Source organism: Heptranchias perlo, chromosome 5, assembly GCF_035084215.1.
Source record: "Heptranchias perlo isolate sHepPer1 chromosome 5, sHepPer1.hap1, whole genome shotgun sequence".
NCBI classification, from domain to species: domain Eukaryota; kingdom Metazoa; phylum Chordata; class Chondrichthyes; order Hexanchiformes; family Hexanchidae; genus Heptranchias; species Heptranchias perlo.
In genome coordinates, this window is record NC_090329.1 from 30,414,353 (window position 1) to 30,435,861 (window position 21,509).

The following is a 21,509-nucleotide window of genomic DNA, read 5'->3' on the forward strand; positions in this document are numbered from 1 at the left end:
TCTTCATTCCTGAAATTTCCCAATGTCCAAAATAAGGGTTTAGCAAAGTCTAAAAATTACAAATTTCACAATAACAATTAAATCTATCCACTGAATTGTCTTTTAATGTCTTTGTAAAAATTTTTACTTCAAGGTCTGTGTCTCTCCAAATATGGGGACTGGGGGGGCCCACGAACGGGAGGTGGGACCGGGACTTAATATTTTGCCCAGAGCCATGGTTCTACAAGCTGAATTTGGATTCTGCAGTCTGAGTGTGCACAATGTGCTTAATTTCCCAGGAAGCCTTAGTACCAGTCTGCTGAATTGATGGAATATTCTAGCAGTTTCTGTTCAAATGCTTTTCAAAATTATATGAATAAAAGCTAGAGTACAAATGTGTGCACGCATGCGAGAAAAGAGTCTAATGTTTTAGCTTTTGTTTTGTGTTTTTTATAACCTTCAGAAATGCATCAAGGACACCGAGTGTTTTGTATTTGTAACTGATTTAACTGAGTTCATGTTTTTGTTTTTAAAAGAAAAAAGTACATTTTGAAACCAGCTCGAATTATCTTACCTGATTATCACCAGTTACGGTGAGTTAATAATCAGAATGTTTACATTTTCTAAGAGCTCTCAGATAAAGACACACGCGCTGCACGCAGTGCCTTTCCTAATTTAACTTGTTTTTTTTCAAATTAAAAAAACTAGTTTAATTTTGAAAGTTCTAATTACCACCTGCATTTTGTTAATAGTTAGTAATTAGAATGTTTATCTTTTCTGGTAGCTGTGAGAAAGTGCAAGGAAAACAGATAGAGATGCATGTCCAGAAACCAGTCACAAAACACAAGATTCAATGTTTACAGAGATCCCTTAGATAGTCACAAACTAGTGCTGCTAGGCATGGTATCCCCTCCCGAAGCAATGCTGTCAGGCCCATGCCCTGTCTCTCCCTTTACTGCCGGCAGATACCAGAAATCCACCAGTGAGCCAAACCTCAAATTACAATGTCCAGTTGTACCAAATCTCAAGTTCCTCTTCAATTAACGGACTCCCATGCTGCCAAACTCCAGCAACCCAGTATTGACGAACACCAGAATCCAGCCCCAATTTTTCAAAATCCCAAGACCATTCCCCAGTGCTACCAAAGCAGAGGACTGCCTCCAAGTGCTGCTAATCCCTATTTCCCCCCATGTCACCACTGCTAAATACCAGATATCTATCTTCAATTAATGTATCTTGCACATGATCTTGCTATATATTCTTAGCTTTAAAAATGGGAAGAGGTAAAAATTAAATACATAGGTAAATAAATATAAAATATAAAGACTCATCATTTACAGTTTGCACTGTATAAGCAGATCTAGGAAATTCAATCCCTAAATCACCAGTAAAAATCCAAGAATTCATTTTATTTTAAAAATAGAATTTGAGTTAGTCACTGTAAACCAGCAGTCCTGATACATAGACTAAATATCTGAACTCTGACTCACTTTGAGCAACACAATAGGACAGGAACCCTGTTTAAATGGCATGGATATTGAAACTTAAAATACAAAAGCTACAGACAACCCACTATGATAAGTACTACTAAACGCTGCAAAATTTAAGATTTGTTTCTTCTAAAGTTCATTCAATTTATTTAAGTGGGGGGGCATTTTTTTTATTTCTGTGGCTCTCTTAGTTTAGACAACTGCTAACATATTGTTTGAGAAAATGTAGAACGAAAATCAAAGTCAAATAAACATTCTATATTTCTTCTGTGAACTCTGCGGAAAGGACATAGCTATTGAACAGTTGGAGCTTAAGTAAGGGAAAATAATGTGCTGCTTCAAAATACTTTTGTCCTGTATTTGTAATGCCGAAGAAGCAATTTTATTAGTATAGGGATGTGCAGTGAGAAACCAATCAAGTGCTAAAGATTAGGAGAGAATCTAGTCTCGGTGGGAGTGATTGGAGCATAAATACTGAATTTTTTCCCTATTTATTTTGACTTTAATTTATTTTATTTTAATTGTTCAATACTAGAAATTATTTCAACTTGTATATTTAGAGTCTTACCTGTGGGCTGGCTTGAGCCGATAATAGGTTAGTTCATGAACTGATAACGTAAGTGGAGTGATTAGCTGCTCTTTGATGGGCTGTTTTTTTCTCCTGTGGCCTTTGCGCAATTATTCAAGTTTACTCCGTATAAATGAGAGTTTACTCAAGAGATTAGTCTTGAGCAGCAAGAGACCAGTACAGTGCAAAAGGCCAGGAAAGTGTGAGGTTTAGCTTTGAAACATAGAAATTTATGGCACAGAAGGAGGCCATTCGGCCCATCGTGTCTGTGCCAGCTGAAAAAGAGCCAGCCAGCCTAATCCCACTTTCCAGCTCTTGGTCCATAGCCTCCTTTGATGTGCAGTTGACCAAAATTATATTTGTGGGAAAAAAATCATTGAGTTGAAGGGCATGAGTCTATTTAACTTTGAAGAAAAACAATTTTTTTTGGATTATTTGAGGACAGCTAAAGCCTGTGATGTCTGGTACCTCCACAATGGGGTCCTGGATACTTTGTATCTGTGACAATGGCAACAACTTGAAGGAGAGCAGCCATGAGCAATGCCAATGAATCTAGAGCACGTGATTGCCAAAGGGAGAAATGATGTGCAGGAACGCAGTAGTAATAGGATATTTCATAGTCTGGGGAATAAAGAGACGCTGTTGTTGCCACAACAGAGTTCCAAATGGTGTGCTGCCTCCCATGTGTCATGCTAAGCAATATCATGGTGCTGCTGCAAGAGATTTTGGAGAGGAAAGTGAAACAGCCAGAAGTCATGGCTCATGTTGAAACCAGTGATACATAAAGGATCAGAATTAGGGTCCTGCCAAAGGAATTTTGGGAATTAGGACATAGGTTAAAGAGCAGGATTGCAAGAGTAGTAATTTCCAAATTATTAGTGGCACCATATGCTAGTCAGTATAGAAATAGCAAGGTATGGCAGCAGAGATGATGGAGGAGGGAAGAATTCCAGTCTTGGCACTGAGATCAGTTCTGGGACAGGAGCAGTCTTGAACAGGATGGACAGGCTTCACCTGTACAGGGCTGGGACCACTATCCAAGCTAGGAGAATCCCTTGTATTATGGAGGAGGGTTTAAACTAATATGGCAGCAAGGAAGGAAAAAACAAGATGAGGAAACAAAGGAAAGCAAAAGGGGCAAAGTAAGTAGGAAAAGAAAAAAAAAGTAGAAAATAATGAGAAGGGGCCACAATTTTGGGGTATTTGAGCTTGGCCTGCAGCATCAACGGTCACTCCTGTAAGCACACCTCATACCAAATACAATCTAGAGTGTATTCAATATCTAGTTAAATGATTGTTATGATCAGAGAACCCTCATTTTGCATTAAAACCAACAACTAGTTTATTTTGCAGAAAATACTTGAACAGTATACAATTTTTACAATGAGAACAAGCAATCTTCCTATGCTAATTGGTTATGAAAAACAGTAAGGATGCAACTTACTAACTATTGAACATTGGTTCACCTTCCCTAAATATGCTATTGAAGTTAGTTGACCTACACTTTTAAATCATAACACATAGCTTCTTGTTGCTGTTATGTGCCCACAGCCTGAGAAAGTAACAGAAATTGACAGACAGACTGTCACCTGCTTTAAGTCTCTCCCTCTGAGACGGAGGGATTTGGCCCATCAAGCTATTGAATTTACAACTCTTCAATAGGAGTACAAGGCTCCTCAGCATGTGTCCTGTGCATAACAAACCTACTTTTGCTTACTAATAAGCATTCCAACTCACCATGGTAACCAACCCCTGCTTTCAGGCATGTTGAGCCAAGTTGCTGAATTTAATCTTAGTGAATTAAAATAAGTTTAGAAAATTAGTTCAGACAGCACATGCAAAATCCAAGTGATTACAAAGGGAAATAATACAATTCTCACTATGCATTATAGACCATTAAACAATGGAGATGAGATAGAGGGGGAGATCTGTAGACAGTTCAGAGAGATATGCAGTAACAGCAAGGCAGAAGTATTGGGTGTTTTAATTATTCCAAAATAGACGAGGATAAAGATAATGGCCCAGATTTTGCGTGCCCCATTAATTACACTTTTTTCCCTCATCCTTTAGCTCAAAAAATTTTTGCCCTGCGAGTTCCTGGAGGTGCAAGCTGATAACTGCGTAGTGAGAGCAATGGGACCAACTGTCCCTCTCCATAACCAATGAGATTTAATGATTGAGAAACAGAGCAGACAGCAGAGATGGAGGGTGAATTAGAGTGGGTGAATTAAAGTCAAATCAGGTACAGAATGAGAAATAAAATTGGAGAGGGAAATATACATTTGATTGAGGGGAAAAAAAAGACAAAGGGGAAAAAAAAGGAAAAAAAATGTTTTAAAAAATCTCTAACAACAATTTGCCACCTGTAGGAATGAGACTCCAGTTTAAATTGTTTCCTTTCTGGGCTGGAGAGGTGACTGGCATTGCAGGAACATCAATCTCATTAAAAAGGTAGTTACACTGTTAATTACCGGTCCTAACTTTCTCTGACGAATTTAATGGGCAATTATTGTGCAAATGAAGCAACTTCACAAAACTCACGGAGAGGTTGAAATAATCTCACATTTGTCACTGTGATTCCTGCTGTTTCCAGACACTTACAATTAACAGCATCATTACCAGAATGGATAGGGATTATAAAACGGTTTATTTTATTCTTTTTTAATGTCATTATACAGGACGATAAAGTTACAGCGCATCTACTGCACAGAAAGAGGCCGTTCAGCCCAACTACTCTATGCCGGCGTTTGTGCTCCACATGAGCCTCCTCCCACCCAATTCATCTAACCCCATCTGTATACCCTTCTATTCCTTTCTCCCTCATGTACTTATCTACCTTCCCCTTAAATGCATCTATGCTATTTACCTCAACTACTCTTTGTGGTAGTGTGTTCAACATTCTTACCACTCTTTGGGTAAAGAAGATTCTCCTGAATTCCCTATTGTTATTGGATCTATTAGTGACGATATTATATTTATGACCTCTAGTTTTTTTACACCCCGAGTGGAAACATTTTCTCTACGTCTACCCTATCATTATCTTAAAAAGATCTCTATCCGGTTACCCCACCGCCTTCTCTTTTGTAGAGAAAAGTGCCCCAGCCTGTTCAGCCTTTCCTGATAAGTATATCCTTGTGAATCTTTTTTGCACCTCCTCCAATGCCTCTATATCCTTTTTATAATATGGAGACCGGAACTGTTCACAGTACTCCAAGTATGGTCTAATCAAGGTTCTATACAAGTTTAACATAACTTCTCTTTTCAATTCTGTCCCTCTGGAAATGAACCCCAATGCCTTTTTTATGGCCTTATTAACCTGTGTCGCTACTTTGAGTGATTTGTGTATTTGTACCCCTAGATCCCTTTGCTTCTCTACCCCATTTAGACTCTTATTATTCTGCAGTATATGCCCTCCTTATTCTTCCTATCAAAATGCACCACCTCACACATCTATATTGAAATTCATTTGCCAATTACACACCCATTCTTCAAGTTTATTAATGTCTTCTTGCACTGACGCATTCTTCTTTTGCAACAACTACACCCCCCGATTTGGTGTCATTCACAAATTTTGAAATTGTGCCTCTGATTCCCGAGTCCAAATCGTTAATGTAAATTGTGAACAACAGTGATCCCAGCACCGATCCCTATGGAACATCACTTCCCACCTTTTGCCAGTCTGAGTAGCTACCCCTAATCCCATCTCTCTGTTTTCTGATTTGTAGCCACCTTGCTATCCATTCTGCTAGATCCCCTGACTCCACATGCTCTGATTTTAGTCACAATTCTACAGTGCAGTACCTTATTGAAGGCCTTTTGAAAATCCAAATAGATTACATTTACTACATTACCCTTGTCTACTCTGTTACTTCTTCAAAAGAACTTAATACGGTTGGTCAAGCATGACTTTCCCTTCTGAAATCTATGCTGACTAATCTTTATTATATTTTCATTTTCCAGATGTTTTTCATCTTTGAGTAAAGATTCCGTTATCTTTCCTACCACCGACGTTAAGCTAACTGGTCTATCGTACTCTGGCCATCTCCCTTTTTAAATATAGGAATAACATTAGCTATCCACTAGTCCTCTGGCACTATTCCCTCTTCTAGTAAATGTTTATATATATATGTAATAATGCCTTTGCTATCTCTTCCCTAACTTCTTTTAATATGCACAGATACAATCCATCCAGACCAGGGGTTTTATCCTCGCTAATTTTGATTAGTTTATCAATTATCTCCCTCCTTTCTATCTTAAATGTCTTTATATCTTTTTTGATCTCTTCTTCTAATGTCATGCCCACCATGTTAGTCTCCCTGGTAAATACTGAGGCAAAGTAACTATTCAATATTTCTGCCATTTCATTGTCATTACCTGTGAGTTTATCTTGTGCATCCCTTAGTGGCCCTATCCCTATTCTGAATTTTCTTTTGTTATTTGTGTCTGTAGAATACTTTACTATTTCTTTTTATATTCCTTGATAGTTCCTCTTTACTTTTGTGATTGTTTTTAACTTCTTTCCTAATCTCTTCATATTCCTCTCCTTTATTGTCTATGTACTTATAAAGCACATCATTGACTTCTCAGTAAACATGCTTTGCTTTTTCTTACATTTTATTTGCTTTTGTTTCTATATATACACCAGCGCAAACAAAATACATTTCACGGTACTATGATTTGTTGCTCATAATTTTTTCAATTGATCTGTACATTTGATAAATATGGATTCCAAATGCATAGATTTTACATAAACAAAAATGTTTGCTAACTTCCATGTTTCTAGAACAAAATTATTTCAATTACGAGTTAGATATGTTCAGGCCACTATTATAAATTATTTCACCTTTCAATGTCAACTGTGCCCAAAGTATAAGTCAACATACATGTCACATCACAAAAAAATATATTTTAGAAAAGCCACAAAGTGTTTCTCCAAAAATGTGTACCAATCTATAATAAAAGCAAAAAAAAAAACTTACTTTTTATAAATAATAATCCTCAAAAACCTTTAAATTCGGACTATCAGAATCTCAGCCAGTCCACTCCTGGACTTCCTCTTTCTAGTTTACCTGAACTACCACACCTGTTCATTTCCTACTAGACTGTCAATGGACCTTATGTTAGTTGTCTATGAATGTGCCCAAAGTTAGACACTTCGAGGCCTCGATATGGCTAATTTTATCACATTTCCCCTTGTTTAGAAAATTAGAAGAAAACATACTGATTTACAAATGATCACCATAAATGAGGCTCGGGGCTGTTGATCAGGCAGGAGAGAAAAATACTAGAAAATGACGTTCGGCTCGTGGTGAGGACCCGGTTGAACATGGCGGACGGGCAAAAGTCGGTGCTCTTCGTTTGTTTAGGTGAATGGCTCGTTCTTCCGGTGGTTCCGTTAAATATGCGGCGATGGACGCGGTGTTTAGAAAGGTTTCTGATGCTTTGTGCGAAATGATGTTCCAGGCGCCCTGCGAATATTAACGCGCCGGTTGTCTCCGGGTTGATGGATGTTGGCAGTTGGCGCCGTGTTCCGCCCCTTTGTTGCTGCGCCTATTGGTCAGAATGGCGGCCGCCTCGTCCACCGCCAGGCCTGATTGGTTGGCCGGGCTGTCCATCACAGCGGCTGGGAGGACGCTCTTGCGACTCCTGTCGTGATTAGTTAAAAGAAGTTTAAATTTAAACCGATAACGTCTCGGCTTTTTTCTTTTAGCAGTTGGTGCTCGCTCCTTCTGTACGTTTTAAACGGTGCCACATGTTGGGATGTCTGTCACTCCTCCTATCTGTCACTGCTCCATTTGGGTTTGTGGTCTACCGCTGATCAGATTGGGAAAGAGACGAGGGACTGGAGGAGCAAAGGGAGTTAGGTGTCCATATGCACTAATCACTAAAAGCTGGTGCATTGATACAAAAAGTCATTTTTTAAAAAGAAGGCTAATTGAACATTTTCCTTTATCCCATAGGGGACTGGAATACAAAAGTGAGGAAATTATACTTCACTTGTATAGAGTCTTGGTCTAACCTCGTCAGACCCCATTTGGAGTAGTGTGTTCAGTTTTGGGCACTGCACCTCAGGAAGGATATATTGGCCTCGGGAGTGCAGCACAGATTCACCGGGATGATCCCAGGGTTTAAAAGGGTTAAATTATGAGGCCAGGTTGCGTAAATTTGGCTTGTTTCTTGAGTTTAGAAGGTTGAGGAATGATCTAATTGAAGTGTTGAAAATGATAAAAGGATTTGATAGGGCAGATACAGAGAAACTATTTGCTCTAGTGGGGAATCCAGAACAAGGGGGCATAGTCTTAAAATTAGAGCTAGGTCATTTAGGAGTGAAATCAGGAAGCAGTTTTTCACACATAGATTAATGGAAATCTTCAGTTTCTCTCCCTAAAAGACTGTGGGTACTAAGTCAACTGAAATTTTGAAAAATGAGATCGATAGATTTTTGTTAGGTAAGGGTGTCAAGGGATTTCGATCAAAGGCAGGTAAATGGATTTAAGGTACAGATCTGATTGGCTGGCAGCAACAGGTTTGAGGGGCTAAATGGCCTACCCCACTTTCTGTGACCTGTCTCCTGATGGTGTAGATGATGAAAGTATAAATATACTGGTAAACGGTCTCACCCAGTCAGTCTAGTCTGAAACATCTGAATATAGATTGGGGCGTAAGCCACTATTGGCTTGGTCTGAGGTAGACTGTGTTGAGGAAACAAGATGCTGATGTTGGCTTCTTAATGATAGTGCAGTAGTTCTTATTCATACTCCTTAGTGTAAATGAAACTATCGTAAATGGCTAAGAAACAGTGATTCTGTCTATGCAAGAGATAAAAGTGTGAAAATTACTGCTTTTTAATAAGTGTACCTCTATTGAGAAACTTTGTTTCTATATGTACCTTAATTATCCACAACAGCTGGAGGGATAGAGTTTAATTTTACATAAAGATCATTAACCGATTTTGGTCTTGTCAAGTACCAGGAATTTTACATACTTAAAACTGTGCGATACTTGCTAGCAAAATGTAAAATTTGAGACCAAAGTGTTGACAAACGGCATATTTTAAATTCTCTTCCTTTTTTAAGGCAACATTTGCCGATCTCCAATTGCTGAAGCTACCTTCAGGAAGCTGGCAACAGACCAGGGTGTCGTTAACAAAGTAAGTCCTCCTAGCTTTTTCAAAAAAACTCACTTATTTAATTTCTAAAGAAATACTCCTTCATAAGTGGAAAATCCAGAGCATAAGTCAGCTGTGTCACTAATTGTGCTTAATACCATCTCCCTGTTGTCACCCTTGTGCTGAATCTACAATAGTGGACCGGACACATTTTTAACCTGCAGGATTTCTGTTTTGGCTCCATATAGTCAAATGGTATATGGTCTCGAGCTTGCACTTAACTTTCTCACTCATGGTCACAGTGCAGTGAAAATCGTGTTATGTGAAAACCATTTTTTATTCAACAGTTATGTACTTTACATAACATATTCTTGGAAATTGCAATAAAGGAAAAGGTCTATTTTTCTGATTGTTTTCCAAGAGCATTACCTTACATAGACTCTATAGCACAGACACAGGCCATTTAGCCCAAGTGATCTATGCCGCTGTTTATACACCGCACAAGACTCTTAAATACTTCTTCCTACCCTGCCCCACTATCCCTCTATTCCATTCTTTCTCATGTATGCATCAAACTTCCCCTTAAATATGTCAGTGCTATCTGCTTCAACCACTCCATGTGGCAGTGAGTTCCGTATTCTCGCCACTCTTAGTGTAAAGAAATTCCTCCTAAATTCTCTACTTGTCCTGGACTCATCCACAAGTGGAAACAGTTTCTCCACACCCACCCTATCGAACGCCTTCATAATTTTAAAGACTTCTCGGGTCTCTTATCTTTTTTTTTCCAAAGAGCCCCAAACTGCTCAATCTTTCCTCATAGTTGCATCCTCTCAATTCTGGTAATGTCCTTGTCCTTTAATATTCTTTTTGTGGTATGGAGATCAGAACTGTGCACAGCACTCTGTGATCTAACTAAAATTCTATATACATTTAACATTACCTCTGCTTTAGCATTCTATTCCTCTAGAAATAAACCTCAATACTTTGTTCTCACTCTTTATGGCCATACCAAATTTGCGTTGCTACTTTTAGTGATTTATGTATCTGTATTCCAAGATCCCTTTGCTCCACTACCCCATTTTGTTTCTTACTTTCCAAGGAATAAGTGACCTCCTACCAAAATGAACCATCTCACACTTCACTACATTGAATTTCATTTGCCATTTATCCTCTCGTTCTGCATGCCTGTTTGTCTTCCTATATTTTGGTGCAGTGTTTCACAATGTTAGCTTGTTAGCCACCACCCCACACACACACACATTTGGTATCATCTATAAATTTTGACATACCTCCAATTCCTGCGACCAAATCATTTACATATATGCTAAACAATAGTGGTCGGGAGCACAGATCCTTGCAGGGCACCGCTTCCCAATTTCTGCCAGCTTCCCTTAAAACCTACCTTCTGTTTTGTAGCCATCTTTCAATCCATTCTGTTACCTATCCCCTGACTTCACATGTCTTAGCCATTATCCTGTGTCTCTTACGTGGCACCTTATCGAAGACCTTCTTAAAGTTCATGTCCACTGCACTGCCATAGTCTACCCTTTTTGTTACTATTGAAAAAAATTCAATAAGGTCTTGCAAAGCTTTTTTTCCCTTTCACTCTCCCAGTTGACAAATGACTTTATTTTACAAGTAGCATTTTGCACCTTGCTTTATGTTTTTGTCAGTGTTTTACATGGAGTGAACACCACAAAATGTTTTCTTGTATTGGCTATTTTTATGTTTTACAGAGGTAGTCCAAACACACTTTCACTCACTATTTTGTGTTTCCAGAGCTGGAAAATGTTTATTTTAAAAGCTGCAAAATCATAGATTAAGTTTTGTGCTTCTTAAAAACATGCTTTGGCACACTGACATGGAGGTATATTCTAGTAATGTTGGGACAACACCAAATCACTTTCATATTTTTTTGAAGGGAGGAATACATGTCACAAGCATGAACAAAGTTTGCAATGGCACTATTAGTATTATATTTCAAACAATTTTAAGTGCAAGTACAATATAAGGATGCCATTATTCTGGCAACCACTTCATTAGAATGAATATTGCATGATTCAGACTTCCATCCAGCTCCAGTGTTATAGTTGAAGTTTGGTTCGAGCAAAGTTGGGAATTAATACCACTTTAAAATCTTCACAATGTAGCATTAATATAATTGATAACATAAACTTTTACTGACTGCATGGGGAAACAAACAGCATGGCACTTGTATTTCTTCCAGTGGAAAATAGACAGTGCAGCAACATCAACGTATGAAATAGGGAATCCTGCTGATCAACGGGGCCAGAGATGTCTGATGAAACATGGCATTACCACGAATCATATTGCCAGGCAGGTACTGTATCCCAATTTTTATTTGTTTTATTGTGGGCTATCAATTTTCTTTCTTATTGCAGTGGATGATTGACAGTGCTGGTGTAATTGACTTCAATGTTGGGAACTCCCCAGACTCAAGGGCTCTAAGCTGTTTAAGACAGCAAGGCACTGAGACAACACATAAGGCAAGACAGGTAGACCAACCAGCATTTTTTTAACTTATGAAATGTCTGTTTTCAAATAAATGTTCTAGATTAATTAAAGTTAATTGTAACATTGGATACTTCATACCATTTCTAGTGCACATTACTCTTTGGATAATCGTTAATTGTGCTGAAAAAATTAGTATTGCATAATGCTGGTTGATTTGGATTATGGTGTCAGCCGTGGCTCAGTGGGTAGCATGCTTGCCTCTAAGCCTGAAGGTTGTGGGTTCGAGCCCCCCTCCAGAGACTTGAGCACGTAATCTAGGCTGACACTCCCAGTGCAGTATTGAGGGAGTGTTGCAATGTTGGAGGGGCCGTCTTTCGGATGAGACGTTAAACCGCGGTCCCGTCTGTCCTCTCGGATGGATGTAAAAGATCCCACGGCGCTATTTCGAAGAAGAGCAAGGGAGTTATCCCCGGGTCCTGGTCAATATTTATCCTTCAACTAAAACAGATTATCTGGTCATTCTCACATTGCTGTTTGCGGGAGCTTGCTGTGTGCAAATTGGCTGCCGCGTTTCCTACATTACAACAGTGACTATACTTCAGTTGTGCTTCATTGGCTGTAAAGTGCTTTCGGACATCCTGAGGTCGTGGAAAACGCTGTAGAAATGCAATTTCTTTCTTTTGAGGGTTAAGGTGAGATTTCACAGAGCTTTATCTTCAGGAATGTTTTATTCGCGGTTACTTGCCTTCCTCAGGAAATTAAATGTACTGAGTTCATAGGGAGGCAAATTGTGGAAATCAAAAGAAAAACTGGTTTCCAGCATTCACAATGTTTCCAGAATAAAAACAAAAATTGCTGGAAATGCACTACAGTTGTCAGTATCTGAAGGCTCGCATCTGAAACGTACCACCGGAAACACAAACCTGTTCCAAAGGAGGTGCACTCCGAAACATTAACCTGCGATTTTCTTTCAGATACTGGCTGGCTCTGCTGTGTACTTCCAGCATTTTCAGTTATAGGGCAACATGTATTTTAGAGAAGTGGGTGTAAAGGGTCAAATGTCCTTTTCTTGTTTCATACGTTGTGTTTAGATTGAAAAATTACCAGCTAGCTTTCTGTTTTCTGTAGCAGACAATATATGAAAGTCAAACCCTTTAGCATCCATTTTGTTTTATTTTGCAGCATATAAACATGATTTCTGTTGCCATTTAACTTGATTTCATTTGATCGGATTTTATCTGACTCTAGCTACTTTGAAGTGAATCCTGAACTTTTTCAATTTTATTCTGAAATGAGTGCATGTCTGTCTCTTCAAATATGTACTGAACATATTATACAGTAGTAGCGAATTTCTGTAACATTGCTGACAAATTGTAGGATGTGCTGTTTTATAAGAACAGGAACATTCTGTGCTGCATGATACAATGCATTATTCTGCTGCTAAGGTAAAGCTGTATACCAGCATGTTCTTTTACGGTCACAGTCTAATCGCTGTAAATGAGTACATCTTGGGATCAATCACAGACTAACCGATAGGCAAATCCTGATGTCTATAAGAGGCTAATGTACTTTTTTTTTAAAAATGTGTCACAGAAACTGGCATCTGTGCCAGTGAGACTGGCGCATCTTAACTTGTTATGCAAATCTTTTATGGCACTGCTCACAATAAGTCATAGGATGTACTGTTTTTAAAAGGACAAGAACATTGGTGTTGAGTTTCTGCTTTGGGCGCAATCGGGAAATTGTGCCCAAAATGTGCTTGAAATTACACCACTTTTCCGATTTGAAGTTACGCTTCAAGTTTCCACCCAACTCATTTGCATAATCCCAAATGTAAAATTTTCCATGAATCAACACAATGGAGCAGTGTAAACGAACGTATTCGATTAGTGAATTGGAACAGAGCCAATTAGGCCTCAAGTATCTGGGGTGGGGTCCTATAAAAGCTACTGAAAATTTTTTTCCTTCCATGAGGCTGAAAATCAAACGGTAAGGACACTTTTCTCTCTCTCTGCAAACTTTTTACTGCACATGCCATGCCTTAAGAGCATTGATCTGACTGATTTAAAATAATTTAAATTTATTAATGCATAAGTTTTAAGAGTAATGAGTGATTACTGGTGCCTGCACCGAAAATAAAACAAGTGCAATTTGACGACCCCTCCCGAACGGGCGCTTTCAGCAGAAACTCTCCATCCCCACTATTTTGACCTGGGGGTATGGCCAGTTTTGCGGGCGGGCCTGATTTGGGCAAAGTGCCCAACGTAGCGTCAGAACTGGTGAACTGGAAATCATTAACCAACGAGTGACTCACCTCCTGACTCCCCAAAGCCTTTCCACCATCTACAAGGTGCAAGTCAGGAGTGTGATGGAATACTCTCCACTTGCCTGAACGAGTGCAGCTCCAACAACACTCAAGAAGCTCGACACCATCCAGGACAAAGCAGCCCGCTTGATTGGCACCCCATCCACCAACCTAAACATTCACTCCTTTCACCGACGCACAGTGGCTGCAGTGTGTACCATCCACAGGATGCACTGCAGCAACTCTCCAAGGCTTCTTCGACAGCACCTCCCAAACCCACGACTGCTACCACCTAGAAGGACAAGGGCAGCAGGCACATGGGAACAACATCACTTGCATGTTCCCCTCCAAGTCACACACCATCCCGACTTGGAAATATATCGCCTCTCCTTCATTGTCGCTGGGTCAAAATCCTGGAACTCCCGACCTAACAGCACTGGGAGAACCTTCACCACACGGATTGCAGCGGTTCGAGAAGGCGGCTCACCACCTTCTCGAGGGCAATTAGAGATGGGCAATAAAATGCTGGCCTTGCCAGCAACACCCACATCCCATGAACAAATTTTTTTTTAAAAAGTGATTTTTGAACCAGCATAAAAGATGGTGGAAAATACGAGTGGTTTTGGGCGTAACTTACTTGCGTTTTAAATTCCGCATTGTTTTGCGCTGATTCGGCCGATTCCTCCCAAATTGTGCTGATATAATTAGTGGAAATTTGACCCCATTATATATAATACAAAACATGGTATATTCTGCTAAAATGTAGGTGTTCCGTGTCCATTTAAGACAACGACAGTTAATTGATAAGTAAACACTGGGTACCTTCATTTAAAGTTTAATTGCTATTCAGGCAGGAGATCAGAGCCCATGCATTGTTTGTGGGAAAGTTAAATAAGAGTGTACATCATGTAGATGTTGTGGCTCTGGATATTTTCTGTTCCTGGAGAGTTTCTCTGTACTTCACAAATGACTTTCTTTTAAACTTTTTTTAAGCATGCCACAGAAAATTGCATTAGGAAGTGTGTGACATCTCATGTGTAATGGACAGAAAATACATGCATTTAATTTAATAGAAGATAATGCTGCGGCCTGTTTTATCCCATGTTTTCAAATTTTAATTTTAGGGTCAAATCCTCAATCATATTGCTGCATAAAGTTAAACCTCTATATGTAACCATTTTTGAGACTGACTTTCCAGGTGGTTTCATAAGACAAGTTTGCCTGAATCATTTATTGCTGGGTTTAGGTGGTTACTGTTGAGCAGTGATCTGTTTGCATATATGTGCTCTTCAAAGCAGTAGTTCTCAAATTTTATTAAAAGAATAATTGAAGAGGGACAAAAAGGCACAAGTTTCCTGTGATGGTCAGTTAGGCTGTATGTTGTGACCCAGTGCATCAGTCTTGAGTCCACATTTAGAAATATGCAAGTCCAAGTCCAATGTATCGCATACTGCAAAGCGTGGAATATATATTTAAGTACTAAATGAGCTTAACTCTCAGGGCCTGTGGTGTCAGTGTATCAATTGCTATAACCTGATTTGAAATAAAATACTAGGCAAATAAGATTTATTTACAAGAAAAATACATTTATTACATGTAGTGTTTTTTTTGTTAGACTTAGATCGATCCTATATGGCAAATTTCTAAAAATGTGTATATTTTGTTTTCCAAAACCGTACAATTATTTCTTATTTATCTTTAAGGTGCAGGATCCCAATTGTACTTGTTCTTTGGTTTTTAGGGGAGTGAGCAAGTATTATATTCAGCATATAACTAGTTGTCAAGAAATTTTACACTTAGAATTTAATGGGTTGGTTACATTCTGTTGTGTGTCAACCCAATTCATTCATTCTTGTTGCAATTAAATCTAATTGGTAAATGGTAAAGTCATAATCAGCATGCCAGCAGTCATTAATTCCTAAAGCAATTTGTATTCAAGTACAAAATATAAACATTCTAAGAATACACTCCAAATACTACAGGCAAAGAGCCAAATTATATGTCTATGAAATATAAATAGAAGATGATGGATGGAAGTTTTTATATTACAATATTTCTGTCAGCAAGTGAATTGACTATATTGCAGATCGCTGGCCACTTTATAAATAAACACTGCATGATATTTTATTCTGTTCATAAAACTCTACTAACTTTCATCATCTGAGCTATATTCTTTGGGAAAGGTAAAGGGATATTTAGTGTGCATTGGCTGTGCTGTACCTGTCCTGGGAGTAATTGATACTGACACTTAGTGAGAGAGTTGGAAAAAATGTTTTTTTCCCCAACATTAACATCCTTCACCTTGATGGGCACACAAATTGACACCCCCCCCCCCCCCCATAAAGTTTATTATATGAAAATATATAATTTTTGTCTGTATATTAGAGACATATACACTGAGCAAAGAAAAAAAAATTGGAATATTTTATGGAAATATTCCATTTAAGTATGCAAGTTGAATTATGTTTTGTATTTTTTTTAATCTAATCTTGAATGCGAAAGAATACAACTACTCATTCACTTGTGGGGGGGTGGCACTTTAGTCATTTGATGCAAGTCAGTGTCTTATTGTGAACAAGTCCTTGACGTTACTACATAAATCTTTAATATTTTAACACACTCAGTGAAACAATGTTTAACATCCACATAAGCAAGTGTATTGCAAACTCATGTGTTTATGAACTTTCTTCTTTCATCTGTGTAAAACTGTTTCTAACCTCTACATTAATTAATTAATGTCTTCAATATCCAAGTGTTTTAATGGGTCTGTGCATTTTTAATTTTTTTATCAGGGTATTCCCAAAATAACAGTAACTGCACCTCAATGTCGCTCTTGTATGTGAAGCATTTTGGGTAATTTGAAAGACTTGACAAGGTGCTTTATAAATACAAGCTAGTAGTCTTGCTCACATGAGTTCTGTTGAGTTTCTTTGGAAATTACAACACAAAGACTGGCTTTTCGGCCCGGCCCAACCAGTCCAGTCCATGTTGATGTTTATTCTCCACAGGAGCAGTAGTCCGGATCCCATGTGCCTGCCCTGCTCCCACATTCCTTTATTCCCCATTATTTCAAACACTTATCTAACCTAATCTTAAATGTTGACATAGTCTGCCTCAAATGTGGTAGTGCATTCCATAGCCCTCTGTGTGTTTTAAAAAAAAATTCTCGTGCTCCCTGTCCTAAATCTCTTACAATTATTTTTGCAAATATGTTGCAAAAAACCCTCGTTCACTGGAAAAATTCTGTTTCTATCGACTCTGCCCCAATCAAATAACCCTTTTAATGTACTCTGTTCTAATGAAAACAGATCCTTTGATGTTGTGCTCTTTTGTTTGCATACTGTCTCTCTGCTTTATTTGTGATGTTTTTCTTTTTCTGTACGGTAGATAAACTCCATCAAGGAAATGTTTTTCTCTATTACTTAAGAACCTCTTGAATTGCATGATGGGGGTCTGTAGGATTTAGTTTTGATTGCATGAGCTATAGTAGGAAGTATAACCATTATGAGCACTTTGTGATGCTATAGTCAGAATGGTTGCATTTTTATTTTGTGTTCTCTTTTCTTTTCCTATTCCACCAGGCCACAGCAGTTCCCATCCATCACAGTGGGCAAATGTCTGCTCTCTGGTTGTTTTATCGGTCTTAAATTGGCTTTTAGGAGATGCATAACAGCAGTTCAGGTGACTTGTCATTTTTCTGAGCTCTGAATTGTACCAGAGATTGTACTTTGTGTGGATACTTACCATAGTTGCTGCATCAAATTATACTTCAAAAAGGGGTTCAGGTGAGGGGAAGCTTAGAAATCTGACAAGAGAAAAGTCAAGGCAGTAGTGATTTGGGTAAAGATAAGCAGAATGACAGGAAGGGACAGAGAGTTTAATAGTAATAGTGCATCAGCGAATATGATCAAAGCAAGGAAAAATGGTAAAACATTAAAATTAAAGACTTTTATCTGAATGCACAAAGCATTCATAGAATCATAGAATGGTTACAGCACAGAAGGAGGCCATTCAGCCCATCAAGCCCGTGCCGGCTCTCTACAAGAGCAGTCCAGCTAGTCCCACTCCCCTGCCCTTTCCCCGTAGCCCTGAAAATGTTTTTCCCTCAAGTACTTATCCAATTCCCTTTAGAAAGCCGTGGTTGAATCTGCCTCCGCCACCCTTTCAGGCAGTGCATTCCAGATCATAACCACTTGCTGTGTTTTTAAAAAAAAGTTTTTCCTCATGTCACCTTTAGTTCTTTTGCCAATTACCTTAAATCTGTGTCCTAGTCCTTGACCCGTCCGCCAGTGGAAAAAGTTTCTCTGTTTACTCTGTCCAGACCCGTAACAAGATAAACGAAATAATGGCACAAATAGAGATAAACAGATTTGATCTAATAGCCATTACAGAGACGTAGTTGCAAGGTTACCAAGGTTGCAAACTAAATGTTCCAGGGTACTTGACGTTTCAAAAAGACAGACAAAATGAAAGAGGAGGGATATAGACCGGATAGTAAAAAATGACCACAAGGACAGTAGTGAGGAAGGATCTTGGCTCGGAAGATCAGGAAATAGAATCAGTATGGGTGGAGATAAGAAATAACAAGGGGGAGAAAACATTGGTCGGAGTAGTTTATTGGCCCCTTAACAGTAACTATACTGTTGGACAGAGTATTAATCAAGAAATAATAGGAGCTTGTAACAAAGGTAATGCAATAATCATGGGGGACTTTAACCTTCATATAGACTGGATAAATCAAATAGGCAAAGGTAGTTTGAAGGACGTGTTTATGGAATGCATTCAAAACAGTTTCCTAGAATATTAAGTTGTGAAACCAGCCAGGCAACAAGCTATTTTAGATCTTGTCTTGCGACAGGAATAATTAGTAATCTCATTGTAAGGGATCCACTGGGGAAGAGCGGTCGTAATATGATAGAATATCACATTGATTTCGGGAGTGACGTATTTAAGTCCGAAACTAGAGTCTTAAACTTAAATAAAGCCAATTATGTACGTATGAAGGGCGAGTTGGCTAAGGTAGATTAGGAAATTAGATTAAAAAGTATGACAGTAGATAAGCAATAGCAAATATTTAAAGAACTATTTCATAATTCTCAACGAATGTACAATCCATTGTGAAATAACAACTCGAGGGGAAAAGTGATCCATCCGTGGCTGACTAAAGAAGTTAAGGATAGTATTAGATTAAAAGAAGAGGCTTATAATGTTGCCAAGAAGAGTAGTAAGCCTGAGGATTGGGAGAGTTTTAGAAACCAGCAAAGGATCACCAAAAAATTGATAGAGGGAGAAAATAGAATATGAGAGTAAACTAGCAAGAAATATAAAAACAGATTGTAAGAGCTTCTACAAGTATATAAAAAGGAAGAGTGAAAGTAAACATGGGTAACTTAGAGTCTGAGACAGGAGAAATTATAAAGGGGAACAAGGAAATGACAGTGATGTAAAACAAATATTTTGTATCTGTCTTCACAGTAGAAGACACAAAAACATACTAGAACTAGTGGGGAACCAAGGGTCTAATGAGAGTGAGGAACTTAAAGTAATTGATGTTAGTAAAGAAAAAGTACTGGAGAAATTAATGGGACTAAAAGCAGACAATCGCCTTGACCTGATGTCCTACATCCTAGGGTTCTAAAAGAGGTGGCTGCAGAGATAGTGGATGCATTGGTTGTGATTTTCCGAAATTCCCAAGATTCTAGAATGGTCCCAGTGGATTGGAAGCAAACGTAATACTGCTATTCAAGAAAGGAGGGAGAGAGAAAACAGGGAACTACAGGCCAGTCAGCCTGACGTCAGTCGTTGGGAAGATGTTGAATTCCATTATTGAGCACATGGTAACAGGGCACTTAGAAAACCATAATATGATTAGGCAGAGTCAACATGGTTTTATGAAAGGGAAATCATGTTTGACAAATTTATTAGTTTTTTTGGGGATGTAACTAGCAGGGTAGATAAAGGAGAACCAGTGGATGTAGTATATTTGGATTTTTCAAAAGGCATTCGATAAGGTGCCACACGAAAGGTTGTTACACAAGATAAGGGCTCATGGGGTTGGGGGTGATATATTAGCATGGATAGAGGATTGGATAACGGACAGAAAACAGAGAGTAGGAATAAACGGGTCATTTTCAGGTTGGCAAGCTGTAACTGGTGGAGTGCCACAAGGGTCAGTACTTGGGCTTCAGCTATTTAGAATCTATATTAATGACTTAGACAAAGGGACCGAGTCCAGTGTATCCAAGTTTGCTGATGTTACAAAGCTAGGTGGGAAAGTAAGCTGTGAGGAGGACACAGAGTCTGCTAAGGGGTATCGACAGGTTAAGTGATTGGGAACGTAGGTGGCAGATAGAGTATAATGTGGGGAAATGAGAGGTTATTCACTTTGGTAGCAAGAGTGAAAAAACAGAATATTTTTAAAATGGTGAGAAACTATTAAATGTTGGTACTCAGAGCAATTTGGGTGTCCTTGTACTCGAAACTCAGAAAGTTAACGTGCAGGTACAGCAAGCAGTTAGGAAAGCAAATGGTATGTTGGACTTGCAAGGGGGTTGGAGTACAAGAGTGAGGAAATCTTACTACAATTGTTACAGGGTTTTGTTGAGACCACACCTGGAGTATTGTGTACAGTTTTGGCCGTCTTACCGAAGGAAGGATGTATTTGCTTTAGAGGCAGTGCAACAATGGTTTACTAGATTGATTCCTGGGATGAGAGGGTTGTCCTATGAGGAGAGAATGAGCAGAATGGATCGATATTCTTTGGAGTTTAGAAGAATGAGAGGTGATCTCGTTGAAACATAAAATTCTTAAGAGGGCTCGACAAGGTAGATGCAGGGAGGATTTTTCCCCTGGCTGGAGAGTCTAGAACTAGACATCATAGTCTCAAGATAAGTGGACGGCCATTTAGGACTGAGATGAGGAGAAATTTCTTCACTTGGAGGGTGGTGAATCTTTCAGACTGAGATCAAATAGATTTTTGGACTCTAAGGGAATCAAGGGATATGAGAATCGAGCGGGAAAGTGGAGTTGAGGTCGAAGATCAGCCATGATCTTATTGAATGGCGGAGCAGGCTCAAGGGGCCATGTGGCCTACTCCTGCTCCTATTTCTTATGTTCATTTAGAAGGACTGCAGTTAACATGCTCCTTCTGTAAAAATTTGGAAATCTTCATTAAGTGTTTGTGAACATTTCATTCTCAAATAAATGGATGGCTACTAGGGAATGAGTATTTATCCTCTATGTAGTCGATGACTACATGAACCTATCACAGATCCTATTCTACCCCAACAGTTGTAATGGCATGTGGTACGTGTAGCATACTTGGGAGGAAAAAGATGACTTTGGATCTATGGGGCTCGATATTAGCAGGGCGGCGGGTTCTCAGCGGGGGGTCGACTGGGCGCGTGGGTAACGCGCCCAGTGAAATTGGGGTGTGCCGCACGCGATTGCAGCTTGATTGAAGGTACTTACCTGTGCTTCCGGGTTTCCCGCTGGTAAGCTGCGCAGCGGGCGGACTGCGCATACGGAGCATAGGCTGCCAGCTGGAGGAGCCCTATTTAAAGGGGCAGTCCTCCACTGACTGAT

The 21,509-nt window shown here is 39.0% G+C and overlaps 2 protein-coding genes across 5 annotated transcripts in view; one reads left to right on the plus strand and one right to left on the minus strand.

The window, feature by feature from the left end:
* The window catches only part of sh3yl1 (SH3 and SYLF domain containing 1), a 197,930-nt gene extending 190,308 nt beyond the window's left edge, over positions 1-7,622 (minus strand). The window contains exon 1 of one of the 3 annotated variants that reach the window (XM_067984193.1): positions 7,017-7,573. In XM_067984193.1, coding sequence (XP_067840294.1) covers position 7,017 — 1 coding nt within the window. In that variant the 5' untranslated portion in view covers positions 7,018-7,573. Of the gene's footprint in view, positions 1-7,016 lie in introns of all 3 variants that reach the window. The other 2 variants (XM_067984195.1, XM_067984196.1) reach the window with 2 other exon arrangements.
* The window catches only part of acp1 (acid phosphatase 1), a 48,933-nt gene continuing 34,720 nt past the window's right edge, over positions 7,297-21,509 (plus strand). Inside the window, exons 1-3 of one of the 2 annotated variants that reach the window (XM_067984198.1) lie at positions 7,297-7,403; positions 9,114-9,187; positions 11,373-11,486. In XM_067984198.1, coding sequence (XP_067840299.1) covers positions 7,364-7,403; positions 9,114-9,187; positions 11,373-11,486 — 228 coding nt within the window. In that variant the 5' untranslated portion in view covers positions 7,297-7,363. Of the gene's footprint in view, positions 7,404-9,113; positions 9,188-11,372; positions 11,487-11,547; positions 11,662-21,509 lie in introns of both variants that reach the window. The other variant, XM_067984197.1, reaches the window with a different exon arrangement.